The sequence below is a fragment of the Tetrahymena thermophila genome, assembly GCF_000189635.1.
Source record: "Tetrahymena thermophila SB210 genomic scaffold scf_8254010, whole genome shotgun sequence".
In the NCBI taxonomy this organism is placed as follows: Eukaryota; Ciliophora; class Oligohymenophorea; order Hymenostomatida; family Tetrahymenidae; genus Tetrahymena; species Tetrahymena thermophila.
In genome coordinates, this window is record NW_002476013.1 from 454397 (window position 1) to 478420 (window position 24024).

Here is a 24024-nt window from a genome sequence, read left to right on the forward strand (position 1 = left end):
TTATAAAAGAATTAATGTTTGATATTCGAAATATATTGGAAAAATCGAATATATATAATTATTTATTGTATTACTTATTTTCTCAAAGAAATTATCATAAAAATGTATATCTGTCTTATCAATTCTATTCTAATTCATTCAAATTTGTAACACTATTTAAAGTTTTTTTTATAATATTATTTTCAATTTTATTTTGAAATTAATCAAAATTAAATTTCAATAGCTTGCTTTAGTTTAGTTTCAAAAATTCTATATTAAAATACCAACTAATTTAAAATATAAATTTTAATTGTCAACAAAACGATTATTCTATAATTTATTTAAAAATATTAATTTTTTAATACTTTTGTTTGATTAATGAAAACAATTTTTTTCAACTAAAAGTAATAATTAATCTTATTAAAAAAATTCTAATTATTAACTTTTAGAAATAAAATGAATTAAAATTTATATTTGAATACTGAATAGAAATTAATTAACTTATAATTTTTCTTTACCTTTTTAATTTAAAATAATTTAAAATTTCAGATTTATTGTTTATATTTGTTTTTTTAGATGATATTTTTGTAAATTTAATTCATTTTTAAAAGTGAATTGCTTAATTGAAGAAATAATAAAGAAAAGTAAAAGCAATTTCGCTCTGAAATTATCAGAAGATAGCCAAGTTATCCGATAATTATTTAATTAATTTATTATTTATTTTGGAATTATTAATGTTATTTATGAAAAGGTACTCACTTTGAAATAATATCTTTGATCACATATAAAAACAGCGAATAAATATGGTTTTATAACTAATAATACAAAAATAATTGATTCTTTTGGTATATTTTATAAAAATTTTAATTAAAATAGTTTTATTTTGTGTTAATTAATTAATTAAATAAATAGTTAGTTTTAATATAAAGTAATTTCCTTTGTTACACTGAGTATTGGAATCAGTATCGATCACATTTAAAAATTTTTATAGTATATCACAATTAACAAGCTAATATTTTTTAAAGGTTTTGTGCCCTCTTTTTGTTGTTTTATTTTTTGTTTAGTGCTTGAAAGACTTCAAAAGTATTATTTTTGAATCCTATAATGAACATCATTTAATTTTAAATGTAGTAGAAGGAGGATATGTATTTGACTTCTGAAAAAGGTAATAGATGGGTATTATAAGCATTATTCACATCAAATAGTAGAATACTATGATAAGCCTTTGAGAACTAAAATGGATGAACTAGTAGTTAATTAGTATTAATAACTTGAATGAGGTCAGCTGAAAAATCTAAGACTTTTATCAACTCAAGAGTAAAAGGATTCCATAGTTTGCAAGTTCTATCATAAGATCCTGAAAATAAAACGTCTGTATTGTACATCGTTTACTTCATTATTTTGAGTATATGAATAGAACTTGAATGCGCTTTCTCAATAATCTTTTCTTATTATAAATTAATTTTACTGCAGAAAGTAATATCTAGTTCTGATCCAGCTATTATATAGTTATTCCATTTTTCAAGAGAAAGAATTGGTTTGTTAAGAAAATTTTAATTTAATCTTTTTTTATTATTTAAGTTAATCACACCAATTTCTGAATTCTCTCCTGCATAATATACTAAGTTTTTAGAGTAAAGTATCTCACATCTACTGTTAAGTAGGACCTATTATTACAAACTGAATTCAATAGATGAATGATCTTTTTTGTATATTAGCATGGTATTTGGTGAAAGAAGTATGAATAACCTCTTAGATTTATTTGAATACAGGATTCTTCTAACCCATCCATGGCATTAGTGCAATACATAAACCAAATTCTTTGTGTTGATATCCCAAAATCTAACTTCATACGAAACTGTATTACTCGTTGCTATTATATTGTCATCTATAGAAATTATATTATTGATGTTGTTTAAAACAGACCACCTCTTTGAAATTGGTCTCTTTCCTTCTTGCATATGAGCATTTTCCTACCTAAATTTTTGCTCATAGCAATAAAACTAATTAAAGCTTTGGTGAGCCTTTTTTTTAAGCATCATAGCTTTCAAAATTTCTTCTACAAAATAATTCTATTATCAAGTAATTTCAATTTTTTTGTTTTTGTTTTTGTGATTTGTTTTAATAAGTTAAAGCTAATAATCAATTATAAATAAAACACAAGCATTTACATAATCAGATGGCTATATATGGTTTAATAATACCCAAATCCTTATCAAAAATCTTCTAATTATTTGCTTTTGAATACTTAATATCACTAGTTCAATTATTTAAACAAACTATCAACATAATATCTCGATTATTTTATATTTTTGAGAAAATATTATACAATAAACTCTATTATATAAGTATATATATAATTTACATCTAGATTAGAAAAAATTAAAGCAACAAAAAAATTGAAATGAAATCATTTCATTATTTAAATCAATTAAAAATAATGCCAATTGAGTTGAAAAATAGAATTTAAAAAATTTCATGTTTGGATTTAATGATCCAAACCATAATATATATTTTTTAACAGAATTTCTGATAATATTCAACTTTATTTATTTTTTATTAATAATTATTTAGTTTATAATAAGGATTAAACGTCTAAGTAAGCGAAATTATATAGATGGATAGCCAAAAAAGTTAAGAATACTTAAAATTATTCACTCGAGCTAGATAATACCTAATAAAAGACTCTTAAAATTAAAATAATAAATTAATTCAATCCACTTTTAAATGCAGAGATCTTGTAAGCTGGATTCAATAATAGACAAAGTATCCTCTAAAAGAAATTATTAAAGATATTAATGAAAATTTATTTAATCCAACTCAATATCAATAAACAATATATATTTTAGATACTTCCAAACCTGTTTTTAGTAATAATTCTGAATCAGCGAGATTCATTTAAGAAGAGTTTGAAATGCATGCTAATAATTCGCTCGTCTTGAATATCACTCAAGATTCACGCAATTAGTAAAGTAAGTAAATTTTTTAAAAAAATATTCCAAATAAACAAATTTTTGCTTTGAAGGGTTCTTTTTTGAAGAAGGATATGAACAAGATATATATATGGAAGATCCCACCAAGCTAATTCATGATATTAGAATAATTATTTAAGACTTAAAAGCCTAAGCTTTAAGCGACGATGGTTCATTAGTGGACTATCAAAAAATAAGCAAATCTGATATATTTAATACATAATTTATCAATTTAATATGTAAACTACCTTTTATTAAAACACAAATCCTAAGAAATAATGAAGAGGCTAAAGTTTCTTTCTTCTTAAATCTTTACAATATATTGAATATCCACTCAATTATTGAATAGTCAAAATCTAATCAAGCTTACTAAATGTCAGCTGCAGAAAGAGCTGATTTTTACAATAAGTACAAATACAACATAGCTGGATAAAATTACACTTTAAATGACATTGAACATGGAATTCTTAGAGCAAATGACAATTTTGGAAACTCTAAATTTAAAACTTTTTGTCTTATCTTGCAAGGTATTTAATTGTAAATATCAAAATTTTAATGCTTAAAATTTGCTATTAATTAAAGGAAAATCGCTTAGCGATAAATCAAAGCCTAGATTTTAACAGCACGATGCAAGAAATAAACTGTGTTGTTAAAAAACAGATTTTAGAATTCATTTTTGTTTGAATTGTGGAGCTAAATCATGCCCACCAATAAGAGTTTATGATCCTGAAAATTTGCATGAATAAATTGAGCTAAGTACTAAATCTTTCATAGAGTAAAATGTAGAAATTTTAGAAATTCGATAAATAAAATCGTATAAAATAAATTTAAGCATGCTTTTTAAATGGTACAAAGGAGACTTTGCTCCAAATGAGCAAGCTATACTTTAGCTCTTATGCTAATATTTGTCTGAATAAAAAAAATAGACATTATCAAATATATTACAAAAAAAGATAAAATATTAAATTAATTACTTATCTTATGATTGGACTGTAAATAATTTTAACAAAAATTGAGGTGTTTAATGAATATATTTTACTTTATAATATTTATAATTTTGTATTTTTATTAACTAAGTAATAAATAAGAACTTTTTGTTATTATAAAATTACAAAATACTTTAAAATAGTGCTAGGTAACAAACATTTCAGGTTATGTTTTGTATAACAATGATGTTAAATTAGAGATGTGAATCAAAAGCTTCTATTTTTTTAATTAAAACGAAAAAATAAATAAATCTTTTTTCGATATTAATTTTTAATCAATTTCATCTAATAGATATTTTTGATATAATCTTTAATTTAAATATGAAATTAAAAGTATAGAAATATTAATTATTTTGTAAGTAAGTGTAAACTAAGTTATGAAAAATAATTAGGTTTAGGACCTAGTAATCTTTGAAAATAGGAAAATCAAATAAAAATTATATTATTTTATAAGTATAAAAACCAAATTGAATTAATTTGCTTTTGTTTTATGTATACTCTAGATTTAATTAATTTTGAACATTATAAAATTATTATAAATTGAAAACAGGCAGACACTAATAATATAAGAAAAGAATTATTTTTATTTTAAATTGATTTAGAGTTGTTAAAAAAATACTTTTATTTTCCTAATTAGATTTATTGAATTTAATTAAAATAATTTCATTATTATTATTCTTCTTCTTAATTTTCATAATCTTAATTATGTCTTTCTTCTCCTTCTTAATAATTATCTAAATCTTCCTTTTGTTGATTATTTTAATCATCAAATTGTTATTCTACTCCAAATCCTTTTGATCTAAAATATTCTTCTTTAGCCTTTTTGATTTCATTTAATTTTTAAAAATAAAATAATATTAAAATTATTAAATACTTTTTCTTCAATTTTAATATCTTATTCTGACTTTATTTCAGTAAGGAAGATATTTATTTATTTTATAGCCTTTATTTGTACTATGGATTCTTGTATAATTTCATTTAATGCTTATGCTATTTATGGGTATTCACTAAAGAAATCACTATGTTTTTCTATTACTTTTTCTATTAACTATGACGATTCGTTTATGTAGGTATTTACTTAATCTATGTCAATAGAAAGACCACTTTCTATATAGACTTTTTTTACCGAACCATTTAGAAATTCTTATAAATTAGAAGCGTATTCACTAAATTCATCTAACTTGCTAAATATATCTTTGTAATTTTTATACTTAAAAATAGATATTTTTGAATGCTCTTCAAAATGTTAAAAATACTTCAATAGATAAAACTTCTTCTAGAGTATTAATTGCCCTTTCTCTTAAGATCTTTGTTTGAAGTTGTATGTTACTGTCAATAATATCTTTGAGTTACTGCAATCTGTCTGTAAATTCAATCTATTTTATTACATTTTTTATTTATCATTTTTTCTAAATTTAGAGAAATTTTTAATACTTCTAATTTATTTTGCTGCTTTTTCATTTTATCTTTCAAAGTCACATTTAAAAATTAGTACTAAAGTAAATAAGATCTATAATTTTCATACATTTTGAATTCTTGCTCATATCTTAATTTTTATTATTATTCTTCTTCGCCTAAGATATCATCTTCAGCTAATATTTAATTAAACTGTAATAATTCGCTCTAGACAATTTTGTCTTGTTAAAAAATATACTTTGCTATTTTTAAGAAAAACTATGTATTGCATTAGAAGCTGATTGGGGCCTTTAAATAGATTGCTTTTAAGTTTCTTTTTAGGTTTATTTCATTTTCTACTTTGAATTAAAATCAATTACCTTTTAAATTTATTAAAATTTTTGAAAAATTTAGATTTAAAGCTATTAATTATTAAAATTGATATAATTCTAAAATCTAAAAAGCTTGTTTACGAATCTTTTAAATAATATAGTTTAAAAAGAAAAATGATAAATTAATAAAAATGGTATTCATTCTCTGCAAAGAAAAATTTAAACAAAATACGATATTTAGCGACATACAAAGAGACTATTTATTTATAGCGAAGAATGCGATTCTATTGTTGAAAAATTTTATTAGTGTATGAATAGAAGAATTTAAGAAGTCTAAGAAAATAAATAATAATGTTTGATAATAAAAATTATAATGTTTAATTTTATATTTGTTTATAGCATTATTTTTTAAAATAACAAATAAAATTTTATAATATTTAAAAAAAATATATACAACTAGAGCTTGGCTCTAGTCTTCAAAAAATTTTAGATCTAAGCTCAAGTTTATAAAAAGTAAAATTTATCCATCACTGCTTTTAATATCTTATTTAATTCTTCATTCTAATGATTTGAAAAGAAAAAAAATTAATTCTAAAAATCAAATAAAGTAGGCTAGCTAATCTTAATTTTAAAATGCTCATAAGAAAGTAAGTAAATATTTTTTTATTTTGTAAAAGATTTATAAAATTTGTAGATTTTTTTAAAAATATTTGTTGTAAATTAGAAAATAATAATAAAAATTCTATCAAGGATTGTAATTTTTAAAAATTTAGAAGTTCAAGAACCACTAAATGAAATCGTTTGGAGAAGAAAGATCAAAAATTTAGATGATAAATAATGGAAAAAAAAACGATTAAACACTTCCAAATTAATATTTTGATAAAAGAAATCATCTATATATATTTAATTGATTTTTTAATATGGTACAGACAGAATATCCTTCCTTTTTAATTTATTTTGAATTTCCAACTAAATATCCTACTCCCATAAAAAGGAATAATAATATAAGAATTTCAATTGTAATAAAAGTGAATTTCATTAAATAATATTTTAATTAAATTATTATTAAATTGCATTCATTTTCAAAATCTATCTCACATAATTATAAAAGAAATATTTTAATAAACAATTATTTTGAATTAAAGGATTGATTACTAACTAAGTCTTTATTTTAAAAAGGTGGTTTTAGAAACTAGATAAAAAAAATCAAAATTAAAATACCAAATTGAAAAAAAAATCATTTAAAATAGCTGAAAATGAATAATTTAAAATTGATTTCTATTTTAATAGCTACTACTGTAATAGCTTTTACCTCTCTCTATGCTCTATAAACAAATTTTTCAGTTAAATAAGAATCTTAACTAAATTTTGTGAGTTAAAATAGATGCTTTGATGGTGAATATGCATGCTATTCTAATAGTCAATGCTGCTCAGGGAAATGCATCAAACCATCATCTGATTAACAAATGGCTACTTCATACTGCACTAAATATGAACGTCCTGCTTGTGGTCTTCCAAAGGAACAATGTAGCTCAAATGGATAATGCTGCTCAAAAAATTGTGTTATCCCTCCTCCTATATATTCCATTAATCCTTATTGTGCATGAGAACCATATAAAATAATAATTATTTTACTTATAATAAATAATTTAATATATTTTATATAAGATTATATAAAATAATATATACTATATTATTAATTTATGTGATATTTGAAAGATTGAAATAAATTTTTTATTTATGATTTGTAAGTGCAAAGAAAAATTTGTTAATACTGATAAAAATCAATGTTATTTTACTAAATAAATGAATCACACATAAAAAAAGTGGAAAAATAATTAATAAAAAATTAAAATACAAAATTTTCATAATTGAATTATTTTATATCATAATAACAATAATTTATTTTTCTAAATCATTTTTTTTAATTTGAAGAATTGACCATAAATATAAATTCATTTTTTATTTTTAATAAAAACATTCTTAAATTAATTTTGAAGAATTGACGATTATGACAGTTTTTTTTATTTTAACGAAAATTTTAATTTTAAATAAACTTGTTTAGTTTAATATATAAAATTAATTTTATTTAAAATTGTTAAAACTAACTGTAAAACCTTAACAAAATCTATAAAAATTCAATTATTTTTTCAAAATTATCATTTAATATTTAAAAAATTTAAAAATCTAAAAAAACTAATTAGATCTTTTAATTTATGTTACAAATTTCTTATTGCAATAATTGACCTATTTTAGAAATAATTTGTTAAACATTTTAATTTTATCATAATCATGTTAAAATGATTATATTTATTATTAAAATGATTATAGGTAACTACCAATTTATTGATTATGATAAAATAATTCAATTAAACTTGTAATTAAATATTTTAGAACTATTTTTTTATTTTAAAAGAATATTTTTTAACAACTAAACTAATTATTAATAAAAATAGCAAAGGTAAAGAAAGTAATGTTTTTTTATTCATTTTATTAATTTCAAATTATTTTTTTTTTGGAAAAAATTTACTTTTATGTTTATTATTTTAGAAGAAATTGACTTTCATGATTATTCTATTTTTTTAATTGCTTTTAAAAATATGTCTTTAAAAAAAAACAAAACAAAACTATTTATTTATTTATTATTTATAAATATGTGTAAGTTAGAACTATTTTATATATTTATTATGAAATCAGAGTTTAATAAAAAAATAATATAAACAATTATTTTATTAAAATTCTTTGTTGCATCTAAAAATTTTTAATTTTAAATGACATAATTCTTAAATTCAAAATTAAATTTTTTTCTTAATGACTCTAAAAAACTCAATTCAAAAAATTTATTATTGAAGTTTTAAATGATCAAATTTAGAAACATAATAAGAATGAAAATAAAATAAATTATTTAGCAATTTATTCAATTTAGCTTAATAAATATCTAACGTTCCACTTAATTTGAAAATACAAAACATAAAAAGGGATTTAAGTTCAAATTTATTTTTATTAGAGTAGTAAATTAAAGTGCGTAAAAATTATTCATTTTAATTTCACAAATAAAATTATGAGGCGAGACTGGAAGATTAAAAATACATCACGATTCAAAAAGAAACATTTGGAAGTGTAAATTAAAAAGGTAAATCCATTCAAAATCAAATATTTTAAATACCACAATTAAATTAATTAAATTGGCTTGTACAAATATAATAAAATATTCAAATTTATTAATTAAAAGTAAAAAATTACATTAATATCAATCAAGCTATGTGTGAAAAAGATTACTCAATATCATCGCAAAAGATATCTTTCTCAAATTTATCAGAAAAATCTAAAAAATCTTATATTGATTTAATATTATTAAAATTTTAATTTTTCTAAAATTTTTAAGCTTAAATAGACTTTAATAATTATTGAATAATGGAGTTATTTTAGCAAGCAGTTAAAGCACTAGAGCCATACAAGTACGAAAATGACTGGTCAAAAACTTTCCGTTATTACAACGATATGTTTTGGTACACTTATTCACTAGCAGGATTAGTAATTCCTTATTCTAGTTTTTTTTCTGGCTTTCTAAAAATTATAATGACAATCGAATGCTTTTTTATGTTAATTAATCAATAAATCTATAAAAAATGTATTTAAAAAGGTACCTCTATTGGTGATATCTCTTTATAGGTTCTTTAACCCACTTTAAAACGAGAAATCATTGCAAGATTAACCAAACTTTAAGAAAACAAAAGGATATTTCTTAGTGAAATCTCTCACATTCTACGCATTTTACTACTATATTTTAGATATTATTATTACAGCTGTTGATGGAAGCTATACAAATGTCTGTAGATTTGCATTCCTTAGTCATCATATCCCTTCTATTCCCCTCCTCTATTACATTAACTGTCTCAATTATATGCCTTGGTGGACAATTATTGTAGCAGGTAATTTATTGATTTTGTTTTTTTTGGATTAAAATAATAATGAAGCTTTAAAATTTTAAAGATAATTTAGAAATTCGAAAATAAATAGCAGCAAATGAAATAAATAATTTAAAAAATCAGTAATTTAATTATTTTATATTATTAAAAGCATGGCATGCTCTTTTGATAGCATTCCCAGATATCTAGCTGTTGAATTACCCTTACCTTGCTATTATTTTTTACTTCCATTACATGATTTTCTACAAAGAACCCTACTGCACTATAGGCGTCTTTAAGAGTATTTAAAAGGTCTTCCCTTTCATGTATGTCGCCTTAATTATAATATGGTGGACTGATTGCAAAAATCTTCTTCCATTCATATGAATAAATAAAAATGAAACTAATCAATTTATTTATCTCTCTATCTCTCTATGAAATTCTTGCAAATATCTAAATATTATAAATAGTTAAAATTTGATTGCTCACAATATTAATGTGAATAATTTTAGTATAAATTAATATTTAAATATCATACTTACATTCTATATTTTAGCATTATAGATGAATTTTTTATCATTATCTAACAATTTATTTTTTAACCACAAAGTATTTTATGTGTTTGTTTCTTATGAATATTTAATATCTCAAATTTACATTTGATTATTTATCATTTATTTTTTTTAAATTATAAATATTCTATTTTCAGCCTATTTAGTTACTTATTTTCATTATAAGATGCTTTAAATATGCAAAATATTTATTATCAACTCAATATTTAAAATTTAAGAAGCAAAAAATATCATTTTAGTTTTCACTTTCAAAAATTTTAAGCTGTAAAAATTCTATCTGATAAATTCTTCATATTGGCGCTTTTTTATAATAAAAAACTTTTTAAATTTATTTAATAATATCTTTTATTTGATCTACATGATCAATTGATCTTAAAATTATGAAAAATATTGATCGAAAAACATAATTATTGATTTAAAATTTAGATTTTTTTTCCTTATAATATGTTAATTATTAAAGTACTCTCACTAAAAATGAAGGCTAACTGAAATTCTCATGCTCATAAATAATAATTAGCAAAGCTCGAATTTATTTTTATTATATTAAAAAAATACACTTTACTTCTTCTTACACTAATTAAATAATTTATATTGTATGCAGTCAAGATATCAATATAAAATTTTCATAATTAATAAATAAATAAAAGATTCGAAATTTGATAAAAATAAAAAATGTATAGATACATAGACAATATTGAAAGTTTGGAAAATAAGCTTTCTGCTTCCAATATTTCAAGCCTTGAGATGAAATTAAAGTAATAAAAGCAAATTTCTTATACAATTTAATAATAGGAATTTAGAAATATAAGATTTAGAAATTAAAAAGTTAAAAATATAAAAAAAGATAAAGCATGAAATCCGATAAATGTACCATTTAGCTAAATCAGTTTTTTTACTTTTTTTTACATTTTAAGTTTCAATTTTAGTTATAAATATTTTAATAAAAAAGTTCACCTTTAAATGAGGAATTATTTTCTTTAGTTTGTTCTGCTATAAGAAAATAATCAAATATCTCAAACTTGAAACTACTCTTTAAGTAATTATAATAAATGTGAAGTATTATATAAAATACTTGCATCAATCATTTTAATACTTAAAAATATTTATTAAAAAATTGTAAAATCATAATATTTTATTGTGTTTTTAATTTTTTATTGAATTAATGTACATATAATATACTTGCCTAATTTTAACATTAAAATTTAATAAATACATTATAAGTTGGTCTAATTAAATTAATGATGAAAATATATCTCTTTTCAGTTCTGCTTTGGAAGCATCTTCTTCACTTTAGTCTTTTATTATTAAATTAAAGTAAAATATAATAATATCTCATATTTATTAACCATTTAAATTAATTTTCTATAAAAAATTATTATTTTTCCTAATTTCTATTACATAAATAATTTTTTTAAAATTATAAAAAGCTAAAGACCTTCAAATTAAATTCTTACATCTCAAGGAATATCTAAATTAATGTCTTCATTAGCTAATTGTACTAATCTTTCAATTATCAAACTAAATTTGGAGTAATTAATTAATTAAATATATTTTTTTGATTTAGATTAAAGATTTTTTGAATTAATTTTTAATACCTTATCCTCTTTTATTATTACCTATCAGTTATTTTTTAGTAATAATTCATTTTAATAGTCTTATTAAAATAATAAAATAAAATTGAAAATTTTCAATCTCCTTCATAAATTAGAAAATTTACATTATTAAATTTATTATTAAAAGATCAATTTAAATTGGAGCTTAAGGTTTTTAAGCTCTATGTTCTGTATTATCTAATTTTGAGAAACTCTATAATTTGTCACTTAATTTAAAGTAAATTATATTTATTATTTCATATAAAAAACTTAAAGTATATAAAGATTATGACAAACATATTACTTTTATAAAGTTTAATATATTAATAAATTTTAAGAAATTGTGTTTATAAACCTAAAAAGTTATATAAAAATTGATTCTGAAAGTGTATCTGACTTATGGTCTGATTTAGCAAAATGCATTAATATCTAAACTTTAGAATTACATTTAAGGTAAATATATTTTTATTATTTCATTCAATTATTTATTTAATATTCTTGAGTAAAAGTGCAAATAATCCTCGAAAATAATAAAATATTAAATTGAATAATTTTATTTTATTTAAATCTTTAATGTTTATTTTAATAATTTTATTATTCAAATTGCTTTAAAAATTTTATAAATAAGTAATAATAATCTTGAAATTTAAGATGCAAAAAGTTTAGGGTCTGCTTTAGTTAATTTAGTTTAACTCTCGAATTTATCAGTTGAAATCATGTAATTAGTATATTTTAAAAATTAAAAAAACTATTTGATTGACTTAATAGAAAACTTCTTGGAAAAAAAATAAAAATTACAAATAATTTTTTAAAAGATTTTATCTTTATTATAAACTTTATTACTAATTAAATTTTGTTAAAATAAGATTAATTAAATAGAAAAATTTTATTTAAAATAAAGGAGTAATAATATTGGCGATGAAGGCGTATCAGGATTGTTCCTTAATTTAGAAAAATGCTCTAAAATCTAAAAGTTATCATTATCGCTTTGGTAATAATAGCTTAGTTTAATTTCATATTATCAATATAATATTATTAAATTATATTAATTGATAGCAATAATTAAGTTGGAGCTAAGGGAGCAATAGCTATAGGTACTTCTTTAGGAAACTGTATTAATTTAACTGATTTAACTCTAAGTTTTCGGTAAATTTTTTCATTTATTATCTACCTTTGAAAAATTCATACAATGTGAACCCTCATTAAAACAGAATTAAAAAACATTTTTCATAAATAACTTGTTAGTTTTTGTAGTTCTTAAAACTCATTTAACAATTAAATTTTAAAATAAGAAAATTAATGAAGAATACAATTAAATATAAAATTATTTGAAATAAAAGTTTATTTTGATTTTTAAAGAAATTGAATTAAATGATCTGATGATATGTGAAATAATAATATATTATTTAAATCTAATTCACTTCTTTTTATTTTAAAATTTATTTTTATCAAAACTCAAGCAATTATATATCTATTTTATTAAAAGTGAAGATAAAATTAGTGATGACACTCTACTTGGTTTAATTAATGCCTTAAAAAATAAAACTAAACTCTCAAATTTAAATTTGAATCTTGAAAAGTAAATTGCTAATTTTTATTTATATTTAATTAATTACTTTAAATTTTATATTTGTCGAGTAAAATTTATTTATTTAAACCTACTTTATTATTTATTATAATTCATATTTACAAATTATTTTTCAAAAATAGAGTTGGAGCTGCGTGTGTAAAAAATTTACGTGATTACTTATCAACTTGCACAAATTTATCTACTTTGTAACTTGATATACGGTAAATAAAAGCATCTTATAATTTAGTTTTCTAACTTTCTTTTGAAAATTAATTTATTTAAAATATTTTTAAAAATAACATTTTTTAATTAAATTTATTTGTTGCTTTCTACCTTATTTTTATTTTTTGGTTGAGATAAAAAATAATTCTAATTTTTTATTAAACTTTTGGTACTTACTTACTAACTTACTTACTTCCTTACTGATTTATCATCAATTAATAATCTTCATATCTTTATTTTATCAACAGATTTACTGAAAATGGATCATTTAATGCTGCTAATTTAATTTCAGGTCTAGAAAGCTTAAATAATTTAGAGACTTTAAATATTGATTTTATGTAAAAATAGATTAATTTAAAATAAAATATTTAAAGGAGAGTTAATTTAAACTCATGTTTTTATTAAAAGCCAGATTTTCATAATAAATTTAATGTTGCTTTTACATTTACAAAAAGATAAATTTTTATTATAATAATTATTAAAAAGGTACGAGAAAGGATAAAAAGGGGCATCTAATTTAGGTACTGCTTTAGCAAATTGCACTTCTTAACTAAATGTTCTAAAGCTCAATCTTGGGTAAAAGCTATTATTTTAATTCTTTTTATAATTATTTAATAAAGTTTGGAATGAATTTGAATATATTTGATACCTTTAAATCAAAAATTAAATTAAAAAATTTATACAATATTTGATAGATTTACACTGTTAAATTTCATTAATGACCAACCACTTTTTTTAAAATAAAATTTAATTTTATTTAATTTGGAATTAGTTTAATTTTAATATCTTATTTATAATGTGCATGTAGAAAGATATATATTTCAAGGTTTTAAACTAAAGTAAACAACATATAATAGCTAATATAAAATTTAAAACAACTTTTTCAAAAAATAATAAATAAAGTATGCTTTCTAATTTCACACTTTCGTTTTAATTTAAATTTTAACTTTAGTGCAATTTAATCAACATTGTTTCAATTATAATCAAATATATTTTTATTAAAAAATATAATTATAATCAAAACTTATAACTTAAATCCATATATTTCTATTATTAACTAAATACCAAAACCTACAAATTGGCTCTCCACCCACCTACCACACTATTAATTTTGAATGCAAAAAAAAAATATTTATTGTTAAAACTAAGTTAATAAGATAAATAATTCAAAGATTAGATAGCAAAAATTTACTTTTTATGTTAGTAATTTAATTTTTAAAATGGTTAAAAAAATCATTCTTTAGATTTAATTAGATTTTTAATTATTTTTATTCTTTTCACGATAAAATTATAAAATAATAGAGGAAACGAATATGCTGCATCAGGTTTAACATTTTTAGTTCCTGGCCTTGCTAATTGCTCTAAATTATAAAATTTAGAATTATCATTAAAGTATTTCTTTTTTATTTTATTTAAATGAATCTCTGAATCGCTTATTTGGCATCTTGAGGTTAAAATGATTATGTATAAAACAAAAGATCTTTGAAACAGACTTACTATTTTTTTTTTTTTTTTCTTAAAATTTTTTAAAACAATCTCAATCAAATAAGTTAAAATTATTTCCTTAATTTTCTTTTAGGGTAAACCAAATTGGAGGTACTACAAGTATATGCTCTGCTTTATAAAACTGCATAAATCTGAAAAATTTGATATTAGAATTAGAGTAAATTTTTTTTTGTATTGAAAATTTTTTTTTTATTTACTTGTTTATTTATTTAAAAAATATTTTGATTATTTGCTTTATTTATAATAGCTAAAACAAGATTGGAGATGTAGGCTTATCACGTTTGGGTCCTTCTCTCTCTAAGTGTGTTTATCTATAAACTTTGATTTTGAATTTAAGGTAAAGCACTAACTTTATTTAGTTTCAATGTGTTATTACTTTATTTATTTTTTAGTAGCTATTTCGATTTGAATAAATATTAAATTTTAACATATCATTTATTTTATTTATTTATTTTTTATAAAAAGTGAGAATTAAATAGGAGATAAAGGCCTCAAAACTTTAGTTTAAGACGTTTCTAAATTCTAAAATTTGACATATTTGATTATTCTTTTATGGTAAATACCACATTTTTATTTTTATTTATTTAAAATTATTTGAATATCAAAATATCTCATAAATAGATTTATTATTTTTTATCATTTAAATTAATATAAACATATTTTAAAGATTAATTTCAAATATAGATTTATTATTTATTTATTAAAAGTAATTGTTTAGTTGGAAATCAAAAGATAATAAAAATGTGTGATTAGAAGATTTTAAAAATGAAGAAACTAGTCTGTGGATATATTGCATACGATTATGATTGAAATTAGTTAAAATTTTATACTTTATGGTTCATAGTTAGTAAAATAATATTAATTACAGAATCAAATCAATAATTAAAATAAGGGTTGTATAAAATTTATATTTAAGTCATTTTATTTTCATATTGCATAAAAAAATTAAAAAATTATTTTGTTCTACCTAAGCTTATTAATAAGAAAATTTATTTCAAAAAAATAAAAATTTTATAAAAAAACAAACATACTTTAGTATATTTTTATTAATAATTATTTAATATTTTATTTAAAATAAGTTCACTATTTAATATTAATGAATTAGCCACAAATAAAAAAGAGTTCGTTTTACTTGAATTAGCATATAGTTTAATTAATACTATTAATAAAATAGTTTAATTAACTTTTAATTTACAATTTATATAAATTTAATCATTTCTCTTTTTAAAATTCTTATATTTAATATTGAAATGTCCATGAACATTAATATAAAAAGTTTGCTTTTTGGAATAGCTAAAAGCTATTACCTTTACTATTGAAAGGTATGTGTTAAAAATCAAAACACTAATTAGTTTTTAAGAAAATCATAAAGAAAAAAATTTATTTGAAGGATAAATTAATTTAAAAGACATAATATGACTAAAAAATAGAATCTTTTATTAATTGCTTTTTATTTAAAATAAAAATGTTAATTTGTACTATTCATTATCATAGAGATACTTAATTCCATATTTATTAATAAATTATTTGATATGTTCAATAGTATGATACTGCCTATATGAAAGTGTCAAACAATAACTTTTCTATTCATTCAAAGTAAAAATCATGTTTTACTTTTTTTTCAAATCAAAAGATATTCAATATTATAAAAAATTTTATTTAATTATTAGATAGATTATCAGTAGAGAAAATATTTTACTACCTTTATAATTATTTTTAATAGGTAATTAATTGTAAGCTTCATGATATATTGCAATAGCTCTTAAAAAATGATAGATAGATTGCAAATAAAAAATATATCGGCATATAAATATTGTAATTAATTCATAGAATGCTTTAAATGATTACAATATTTATTAGGGTTTGTCAAGTAATTTATAATAGTATGAAGTATTTAAATGTAAAATTTAGAAATTATATGATTCAATATTCAAAATAAGTAAATTTATTCTTCTCTTAACTTATGGTAGTTATTAATTTAAGCTAAAAATAAATACATTAAATTCACCATGATATTAAAAATTAATTTAGTTTTTAGGTCATTTAATTCTAATTCGGATTAAATCTGTTAAGCTTCAAAGCCAAAAAGTTAATATAAAATACAAATAAATTTTTATATTTAAAAGCCTTAGAAGTGAAAAGTAAAATGGAACAGAAAATATACATTGCTAAACTAATAATTTTAACCCCATCTTTAAAAAATTAAAATAAATATTTACAAATCTATTTTTTTCATTGTAAAATTTCTAATTTTAAGATTTTAAGCGCAAAATAAAAAAACAAACACACTTGCAAGCAGAAATTAAATTAAGTTTATTATTTAATATCATATCTTTTTTAGCGCTGTCATATCAAAAGCGCTTACGTACTTAATATATTTTTTTATTATTCGTCATAGCTCTAACTGAATGTTTAATTCGCTCTATCTAAAGTTGAATCCATAAATTCCATTCCACCCCTTACCAAACAAATAAACTCTATTTATTTCAAATCAGAATTAAAACATAATTTTAAACATAATATATTATTACGTCTGGTCATATTCATTAGTGGTTATGGTGTTAGGATGTATTAAGGTGTCTTCTTATTATCCGATTTCTACTCCTCGAGAAGCGAATTTTGAAACTTCTTCGATGTCAATTGTCCTTAAATTTAAAAAATAGTTGATATATGTTGGATAAAACTCAACAATTATTTACTTGACAAATTTTCCATCCTATTTCTCGAATACATGAATTTTGGAACTGTTCGATTCTAGAATCAACAAGTAATTTAAGAGTGAGGCAATTTAGAAGTTTTCAAGCTTTTTGATTTAATCGAATCCAGATAACTTTGGTTTTTATTAGTAAGATAAATTAATTCATAAAAGTATTTGAAAAGTTAAGCTTAAAATAAAAGAAATAGATTGATGAGTTTATTGATTGCTTCACGGTGCTTTGAATAAATAAAAATTTAGGCTATAAAAAATATGATTACATTAATATTTTTTTTTGAAAATCTTAAAATAATTTTTGAAAGAAGTCTTTTTTTAATAATATTTTATAAATTCAACGAAAATAAATTTTTCTGTTAAAAATCTATTGTTTTAATATTTTGAGCGTTTTTCTAAATATAAAAAGGGTTATAGTTTTCTAGATTAAAATTTGTTGTGCATTACGTCTTTGTTTTCGACCACATAAAACGCAAACAAATTTCAACCCACCTAAAATTTAATTTTTAAGTTAGTTAAACATTTTTCTATAAAAAAATTAAAGCCAGCAAGCTAGCTTAATTTTTGTTCAATTTTGTAAGAAAAATTAAATTTTTGAACAAAAATTTAACTATATGAACGGGGTGAGCTAATTTAATTAATTGAATTAACTTAAAATTTATAAATATTTTTTATATTTTCTTAAATTTTTGTAAGTTATTTCAAACATCATAAAGTAATTTTAGATAATTATATAATTCATATTATCTTTTAATAAAAAATCATTCTACCTCAATCTCTCTTTTAGGATTTTCGAATTTATTGTCCATTATGTGGAGATGGTGCTGATTATCAAAGATCAAAATTTCACTCTTTTTTGTTCCCTTTGTGACGCTTTTAGAATAGCATACAGCTTTTGGTTATGGTACTAGTTTATTTATCTTTTCAGTTATATTTTCAACAAGTTGTTTAGATTCTAACCTAGTATTCGTTTTAGTGAAAAAAAACAGTATTTATTAAATTTCTATTTCAGTAAATTTTTTTCTATTCTAATTAATGACATAAAATCTATATAGAAGAATCGAAAAATTTTTAGTTAAATCAATATAATATTAAAGGGTTGTTTCAAATATATCTTTTAATAACTATATGTCTCAAATTGTAATTAAAAAAGAAAAATAAATTAATAATAAAATTCTATTTACTTATCATCATTTGATTTAGAAATATAGTTGATTTTAGAGTCATCTGAATAAACGTAAAGCAATTAACTTTCTACATATCCTTTTGTAGATTAGGTTGAGTTCGCAATACTAAATGTATTAATTTCACTCTTTTTTTCATTAATAAATTAAGCTAAGTAGAAGGCTTAATCTTCATAGTTGTAAAACATGGATAAGCTTATAATAAAAAAATAAATTTAAAAAAGTAGAAATTAATTTGTTTGAATATTTGAATTGCTTTAGAATTCACATTTTGTTAAAACTGATCCATTTTTGTATTATAGATTTATGATAAATGAAAATGAGAAAAATTTTAGTTCTATTTAATTAAGTAATTAACAAAGATTCATTATCGTCAATTGATAGATTAAAATTTGCATTAATGACATTTGAATTGTACATTAATGTAATTTAGTTTTATAAAAGAAATTTTAATTAATTTTTATTATAAATTAGTTTATAAAAATAAAAGAAAATTGATTGAAATAACGTCATCAATCATGTAAATTAATTTAAATAATAATTGCCATATTAAAATTAAATTATTGCTTGTTATTTTTTAAATATTATTTTGGGTACTTATTTTCTATGATTAAAAAAAATATTTATGAACTGTAAATTAAGAACAATAAGAAATTAATTTATTTATTGTTTATTTTATCATTTAATTGTATTACCATTACATGATGTAAATAATAGGTATTATTTTAAAATAGTTTGTACTATAACCAGATTTGATTATAGAAATGACAATAATTTTAATTAACTAATTTAGTTATTAATTACTATCAAAAGATATAGTATGATTTAAATTTGTAAGCAAGAGATAGACGGCTCATTATGAAAGTTTTATATGCCAAAATTAATCATCAATACTTCAAAAGCTTGGACAAAATCAATATATAATTTTTCTAAAAAGTTTACTAAAAAGAGTATAAAAATAAATTAAATGATTTAGAGTAATTTTACAATCTTTGTATGTAATAGTTAAGCTTACACTATAACTAAATTATTTAGAATAAATGGGATAATCGATTAGTCCATCATCGAACTGACCAAAAATAATTTTGATTAAGGTCATATTTTATTATCGAACTAGAATTAATTGTAAAGTATTAATTAATGCATATTTTATTTGGGTATAGTAATTAATTATAAGCATATAAAATTAATCATTCTTAATGATTGCTTTATTTAAATTATTTTTAGACATGATTCGAAAAATATTTTAAGATTTTTATTTAAAAAAATTATTTTATTTTAAGAACAACTTTACTTGATTGTATAAATGCTTAGTTAAAAGAATTTGTATTTAAATTAAACCTGAGTATTAATTGATTTTTTATAAATTTAGTTTGAAATTAAACTAATATCTATGTTAGAAAAGTAAACAGGTTAAACGAAAATTGTATGAAAAATTCTTTAAATAAAAGCAAAAACTATTATTTTTTAGCATTTATGTTTCTTTTTTAGGCAACTGACCATTAAAATAATAAATTTTTTTGTTTTAATTGAATTAAAATGCTTATGTTTAATGAGAAGACTTTTATTATAATGTCTATTTACATTAATAAAGCAAAATCAAATTTTTAAATATTTCTTTTTTATTCAAGGTATTTCTAATGAGATTTGTTTAAAAAATAAAAATTAGCCATTACGGATTGTAAGTGGTTGTAGTAAAATCCTTATCGAATGAGTATACGCCGTTTATTGAGCAACATTTTATTAAATCCATCAGCTTTTTATCTTCTTACTTTTTTATTTGATACTATTAACGAGGAGTCAAGGGAGGTGAAGGATTGATGTAAGCAGTTATCAAAAACAGAATAATTAAGGCTACGAAATACAATTTGCTCCACTTTAAAAATGTTACTTTATCTGCTAATGGAAGATTATTCATCAATTATTTAATATCTTTTAAGATCTATGTTGTTATAATGATTGGTATCTATATGCTTGCTATTTGTTTTCTCTACACTTTTCTATTCAAAAATATTAAAGATAAACTAGTTTTTTCACATAAACGAAGCTTAAACAATCACAAAGTGGAGAAAGAATCAAATTATCTTAAACAGCTTATAATATGTTATAAAATAAATAACCTATAAAACTATCTTATCAAATACTTTTTTTAAGTAAATTTATTTGCTAAAGTTGATTGATATTAGTGTAATAATTAATGTACCATTTTTAGCTGTTTTATTTTTAGAAAAAAATTTTAAAGAATTTAAGAAAAAGAAAAAATAAAAGAAAGAAAAACTGAATATGGTTTTTAGATATATTAAATAAATAAATATACAATCTTCTTAGACTCATTCGTAGAAAGGAAGACAAAAAATTTAATTATAATTAAATGAAAAATTAGATTTTTAAAACTAAAAATAGCTAAATGAGGAAATGAATTAATAATTAAGAAGATTTTAATTAAACAGAAAGACTTATTTGTTATAGATAAAGCATGGGGTGAGCTAATCAATAATCTAATTATTTATTTATTTCTTTAGAGTTATCTAAATATAGGATTACTTTAAATTACTTTCTACCTATTTTTTGACGTCTGCTTGGTTAATACATCACAATTGATTTTAATCATTCTTATAAAATCAGATTATCAAAAGTCAGCTTGTTTTTAAATATTCAGACTTTCCTCGTGAATATAATCAAAAAAAAACAAAAACAAATCAAACAAAAAAAAATCAGTAAAACCACCAACAAAAGTAAAAAAAACTTCTACTTAAAAAAAAAAGTCAAAAAGAAATGAGAAAGATCACTCCCTTAGTTGTTTCTGGTTCTTCCGCTATCGGTAAGAATGCCTTCGCCTCAAGATTAGTTAAGGAACACCCTGACATGTTCAAGTTAGCTCCTCCTGTCAACCAAACCTAACAAATGGAACAAGAATACTTCCAAGCTGAAAAGGAAAACAAGATTCCCATTTTCCAAGTTAACGAAGTTGAACTCGCTGGAAGCATCAAGCAAAAAGTTGGAACTGCCAATGGTCTCCACATTATTCCCCCCAACATTGAAACTTTTAGAGAAAGACTTGAAAAGGCTGAAGAAAGCACTGTTGAAAAAATCAACAGAACTTGCGAACAAATCAAGACTGAATTGAACAAAGCCTTCGAAAGCGACTTATATAGCACTGAAGACTTTATTGTAGCCAACAAAGATTTCGAAAAGTCTTATTAGCAATTCAAGAAGAGAGTTTTCGTCATGTACAAGTAAAACTGATTTGACTAGTTTAACCTAGTTGAATTCTTCTTTAGAATGAATATATAAAAATAATAGTGATGTTTTATTAATCAAATTTATTACTGCAAATAACTAATAAATAATAGAATGAAAACAAATCTTAATAACCAAAACTCACTCATTCACTAATATTCAAAATACTCATCAGAAGAAAAACCCAACAAATTAACCAACCAACTAATAACAACTCTACTTTTTATAAATATATAAATACTATAAATTTTAAAAATTATTTCAAATCTTACTCTCAAAATTAATAAAAATTTGTATGAATGACTGACTGATTATCTGCATTTTTATATTACTCTGTAAATTCATATAATATTCAAGTTCTTATTAATCAATCTCACATTTTTTATAACAAATTTTGTCTAAAATTTAATTTAAATAGAACTAACTAAACTGTCATAAATACATACACACATAACACGCAACTAAAAAGAAATAGATAAAGTATTTTTCATCATAATATATATTAATCAAAATTTGAGAAAATTATAATTTTATAGATGAATACCATTTTGAGCACATTTAAAACTCAAAAATAATTTATAAAAAAATTAATTTTCACAATATTTTTTAATTTTAAACTAAAATTTAAATTTTTTGAAATAAATTTTAGAGTAAAATTTTTCATAATTTTTGTCTAATTTAATTAATAAATAGATTAATTATATTTACAATTTTTTTATTTTAATATTTGTAGAAATTATTTTGGAGGTTCAATATTAAATCAAATTTTAACATATAATGAACTAAGCTTTATTAAGTTATATTTCTCAACTTAATTCAACTATTCAAATGCAGTATGTTTTTGATAAAATTTTATAGATAACATTTTTTATTTTTTAATTTTATTCCTAAAGAATAAACAACAATTAATAAAATAGTTGGATTTTTAAAAGCCAAAGGCAATAATACATTAAAATAAATTTTGTCTCAGTTAAACACTTTTTAAAACTTTTTAATTTATTTAATATTAAAACAAGAAGCTTTACATTCGTAAATTTACTTTTAAAAACTGTTTTGAAACAAAGAAATTTATTAAAAATCAAATGTTGTCTATCTTTTAAAAACAATCTTTTTAGAAAATAAATAATTGTAAAATGCTTTATTAAGAACATTTTTAGCTAAAAATGCAGTAAAAACAGTTTGTAAAATTAATAAAATTAACACTTTTTAGATTTAAAAAGTATTTAAAACCATATTTTAAAAATCACTTATTAGTTTTAATAAGATTGCTTTTCAAATTTATTTTTGTAAAACCAATTTTGAATGCTTGAAGTATATTGCATGTCTTATAATATGTCTCTTGCTTGAGCTTTTAGGTTTTTCACTCTATTTGGGAATATTTTGAATGCCTAAAACATTTTATTAAAAGAGAGCTTAATTTCTGAAAATTGTATGCATTTTTCCTATAAAGTAAATAAAGAATTTGAAATGAAATAATTATGCAAATTAAGGTCCCCGAATAATTGCTTTATTGAATGATAAAAAAATTACAAATGATTAAATTAATGTTTCTAATTGTCATAATTCAAAAAATCAAAAATTGAAAGATCAAAAATTAATTTCCACAAATTAACACTAATCGTCACAAAAGAAAGTTGCGTAATTTAACAATTGCATTTTTCAAACCACTCATCTCATTTTTAAATCAAATAATGAGCAAACCAATTACATTCAAATACAAATTGTTTTTCTACTTAATTTCCTTCAAATTAAATTTGAAGTTAAGAAAAACACATGTTTATTAAGAAAATGGAGGCAAGTAAGGCAAAAATTTAAATCTTTGATTAAAATGAAAATATTTTAGTTATGGCAACAGA

General features: G+C 20.2%; 9 protein-coding genes across 9 annotated transcripts; 5 read left to right on the forward strand and 4 right to left on the reverse strand. All coding sequences in view use genetic code 6, as the record gives it.

The window, feature by feature from the left end:
* Positions 1 to 974: 974 nt before the first annotated feature.
* Positions 975 to 2021, reverse strand: TTHERM_00329730 (hypothetical protein; the record flags this gene model as incomplete). The annotated part of the gene is made up of 1 exon (XM_001026538.3): positions 975 to 2021. One exon carries the CDS (start codon positions 2019 to 2021, stop codon positions 975 to 977), a length of 1047 nt encoding a protein of 348 aa, XP_001026538.2.
* Positions 2022 to 2596: 575 nt separating this feature from the next.
* Positions 2597 to 3967, forward strand: TTHERM_00329740 (glycoside hydrolase-like protein, putative; the record flags this gene model as incomplete). The annotated part of the gene is made up of 3 exons (XM_001026539.3): positions 2597 to 2951; positions 3005 to 3478; positions 3534 to 3967. 3 exons carry the CDS (start codon positions 2597 to 2599, stop codon positions 3965 to 3967), a joined length of 1263 nt encoding a protein of 420 aa, XP_001026539.1.
* Positions 3968 to 4218: 251 nt separating this feature from the next.
* TTHERM_00329750 (hypothetical protein) lies at positions 4219 to 5624 on the reverse strand (the record flags this gene model as incomplete). Its single annotated transcript, XM_001026540.2, has 5 exons — positions 4219 to 4756; positions 4812 to 5131; positions 5194 to 5313; positions 5372 to 5545; positions 5592 to 5624. 5 exons carry the CDS (start codon positions 5622 to 5624, stop codon positions 4219 to 4221), a joined length of 1185 nt encoding a protein of 394 aa, XP_001026540.2.
* A 1296-nt stretch (positions 5625 to 6920) lies between these two features.
* TTHERM_00329760 (transmembrane protein, putative) lies at positions 6921 to 7271 on the forward strand (the record flags this gene model as incomplete). The annotated part of the gene is made up of 1 exon (XM_001026541.1): positions 6921 to 7271. One exon carries the CDS (start codon positions 6921 to 6923, stop codon positions 7269 to 7271), a length of 351 nt encoding a protein of 116 aa, XP_001026541.1.
* A 1807-nt stretch (positions 7272 to 9078) lies between these two features.
* Positions 9079 to 9959, forward strand: TTHERM_00329770 (transmembrane protein, putative; the record flags this gene model as incomplete). The annotated part of the gene is made up of 3 exons (XM_001026542.2): positions 9079 to 9198; positions 9308 to 9596; positions 9745 to 9959. The coding sequence occupies 3 exons, from the start codon at positions 9079 to 9081 to the stop codon at positions 9957 to 9959; spliced, it is 624 nt and encodes a 207-aa protein (XP_001026542.2).
* An 857-nt stretch (positions 9960 to 10816) lies between these two features.
* On the forward strand, positions 10817 to 15844 carry TTHERM_00329780 (kinase domain protein; the record flags this gene model as incomplete). Its single annotated transcript, XM_001026543.2, has 18 exons — positions 10817 to 10899; positions 11094 to 11180; positions 11366 to 11458; positions 11572 to 11673; positions 11885 to 11974; positions 12100 to 12189; positions 12365 to 12454; positions 12638 to 12727; positions 12793 to 12882; positions 13223 to 13315; positions 13447 to 13527; positions 13777 to 13866; positions 14015 to 14104; positions 14831 to 14920; positions 15108 to 15191; positions 15282 to 15371; positions 15500 to 15589; positions 15742 to 15844. The coding sequence occupies 18 exons, from the start codon at positions 10817 to 10819 to the stop codon at positions 15842 to 15844; spliced, it is 1626 nt and encodes a 541-aa protein (XP_001026543.2).
* Positions 15845 to 17426: 1582 nt separating this feature from the next.
* TTHERM_00329790 (transmembrane protein, putative) lies at positions 17427 to 20846 on the reverse strand (the record flags this gene model as incomplete). Its single annotated transcript, XM_001026544.2, has 6 exons — positions 17427 to 17511; positions 17566 to 17679; positions 17734 to 17864; positions 18515 to 18704; positions 18929 to 19123; positions 20605 to 20846. The coding sequence occupies 6 exons, from the start codon at positions 20844 to 20846 to the stop codon at positions 17427 to 17429; spliced, it is 957 nt and encodes a 318-aa protein (XP_001026544.2).
* Positions 20847 to 21703: 857 nt separating this feature from the next.
* On the forward strand, positions 21704 to 22174 carry TTHERM_00329800 (guanylate kinase; the record flags this gene model as incomplete). The annotated part of the gene is made up of 1 exon (XM_001026545.3): positions 21704 to 22174. One exon carries the CDS (start codon positions 21704 to 21706, stop codon positions 22172 to 22174), a length of 471 nt encoding a protein of 156 aa, XP_001026545.1.
* Positions 22175 to 23440: 1266 nt separating this feature from the next.
* TTHERM_00329810 (hypothetical protein) lies at positions 23441 to 23605 on the reverse strand (the record flags this gene model as incomplete). Its single annotated transcript, XM_001026546.1, has 1 exon — positions 23441 to 23605. One exon carries the CDS (start codon positions 23603 to 23605, stop codon positions 23441 to 23443), a length of 165 nt encoding a protein of 54 aa, XP_001026546.1.
* Positions 23606 to 24024: the final 419 nt, after the last annotated feature.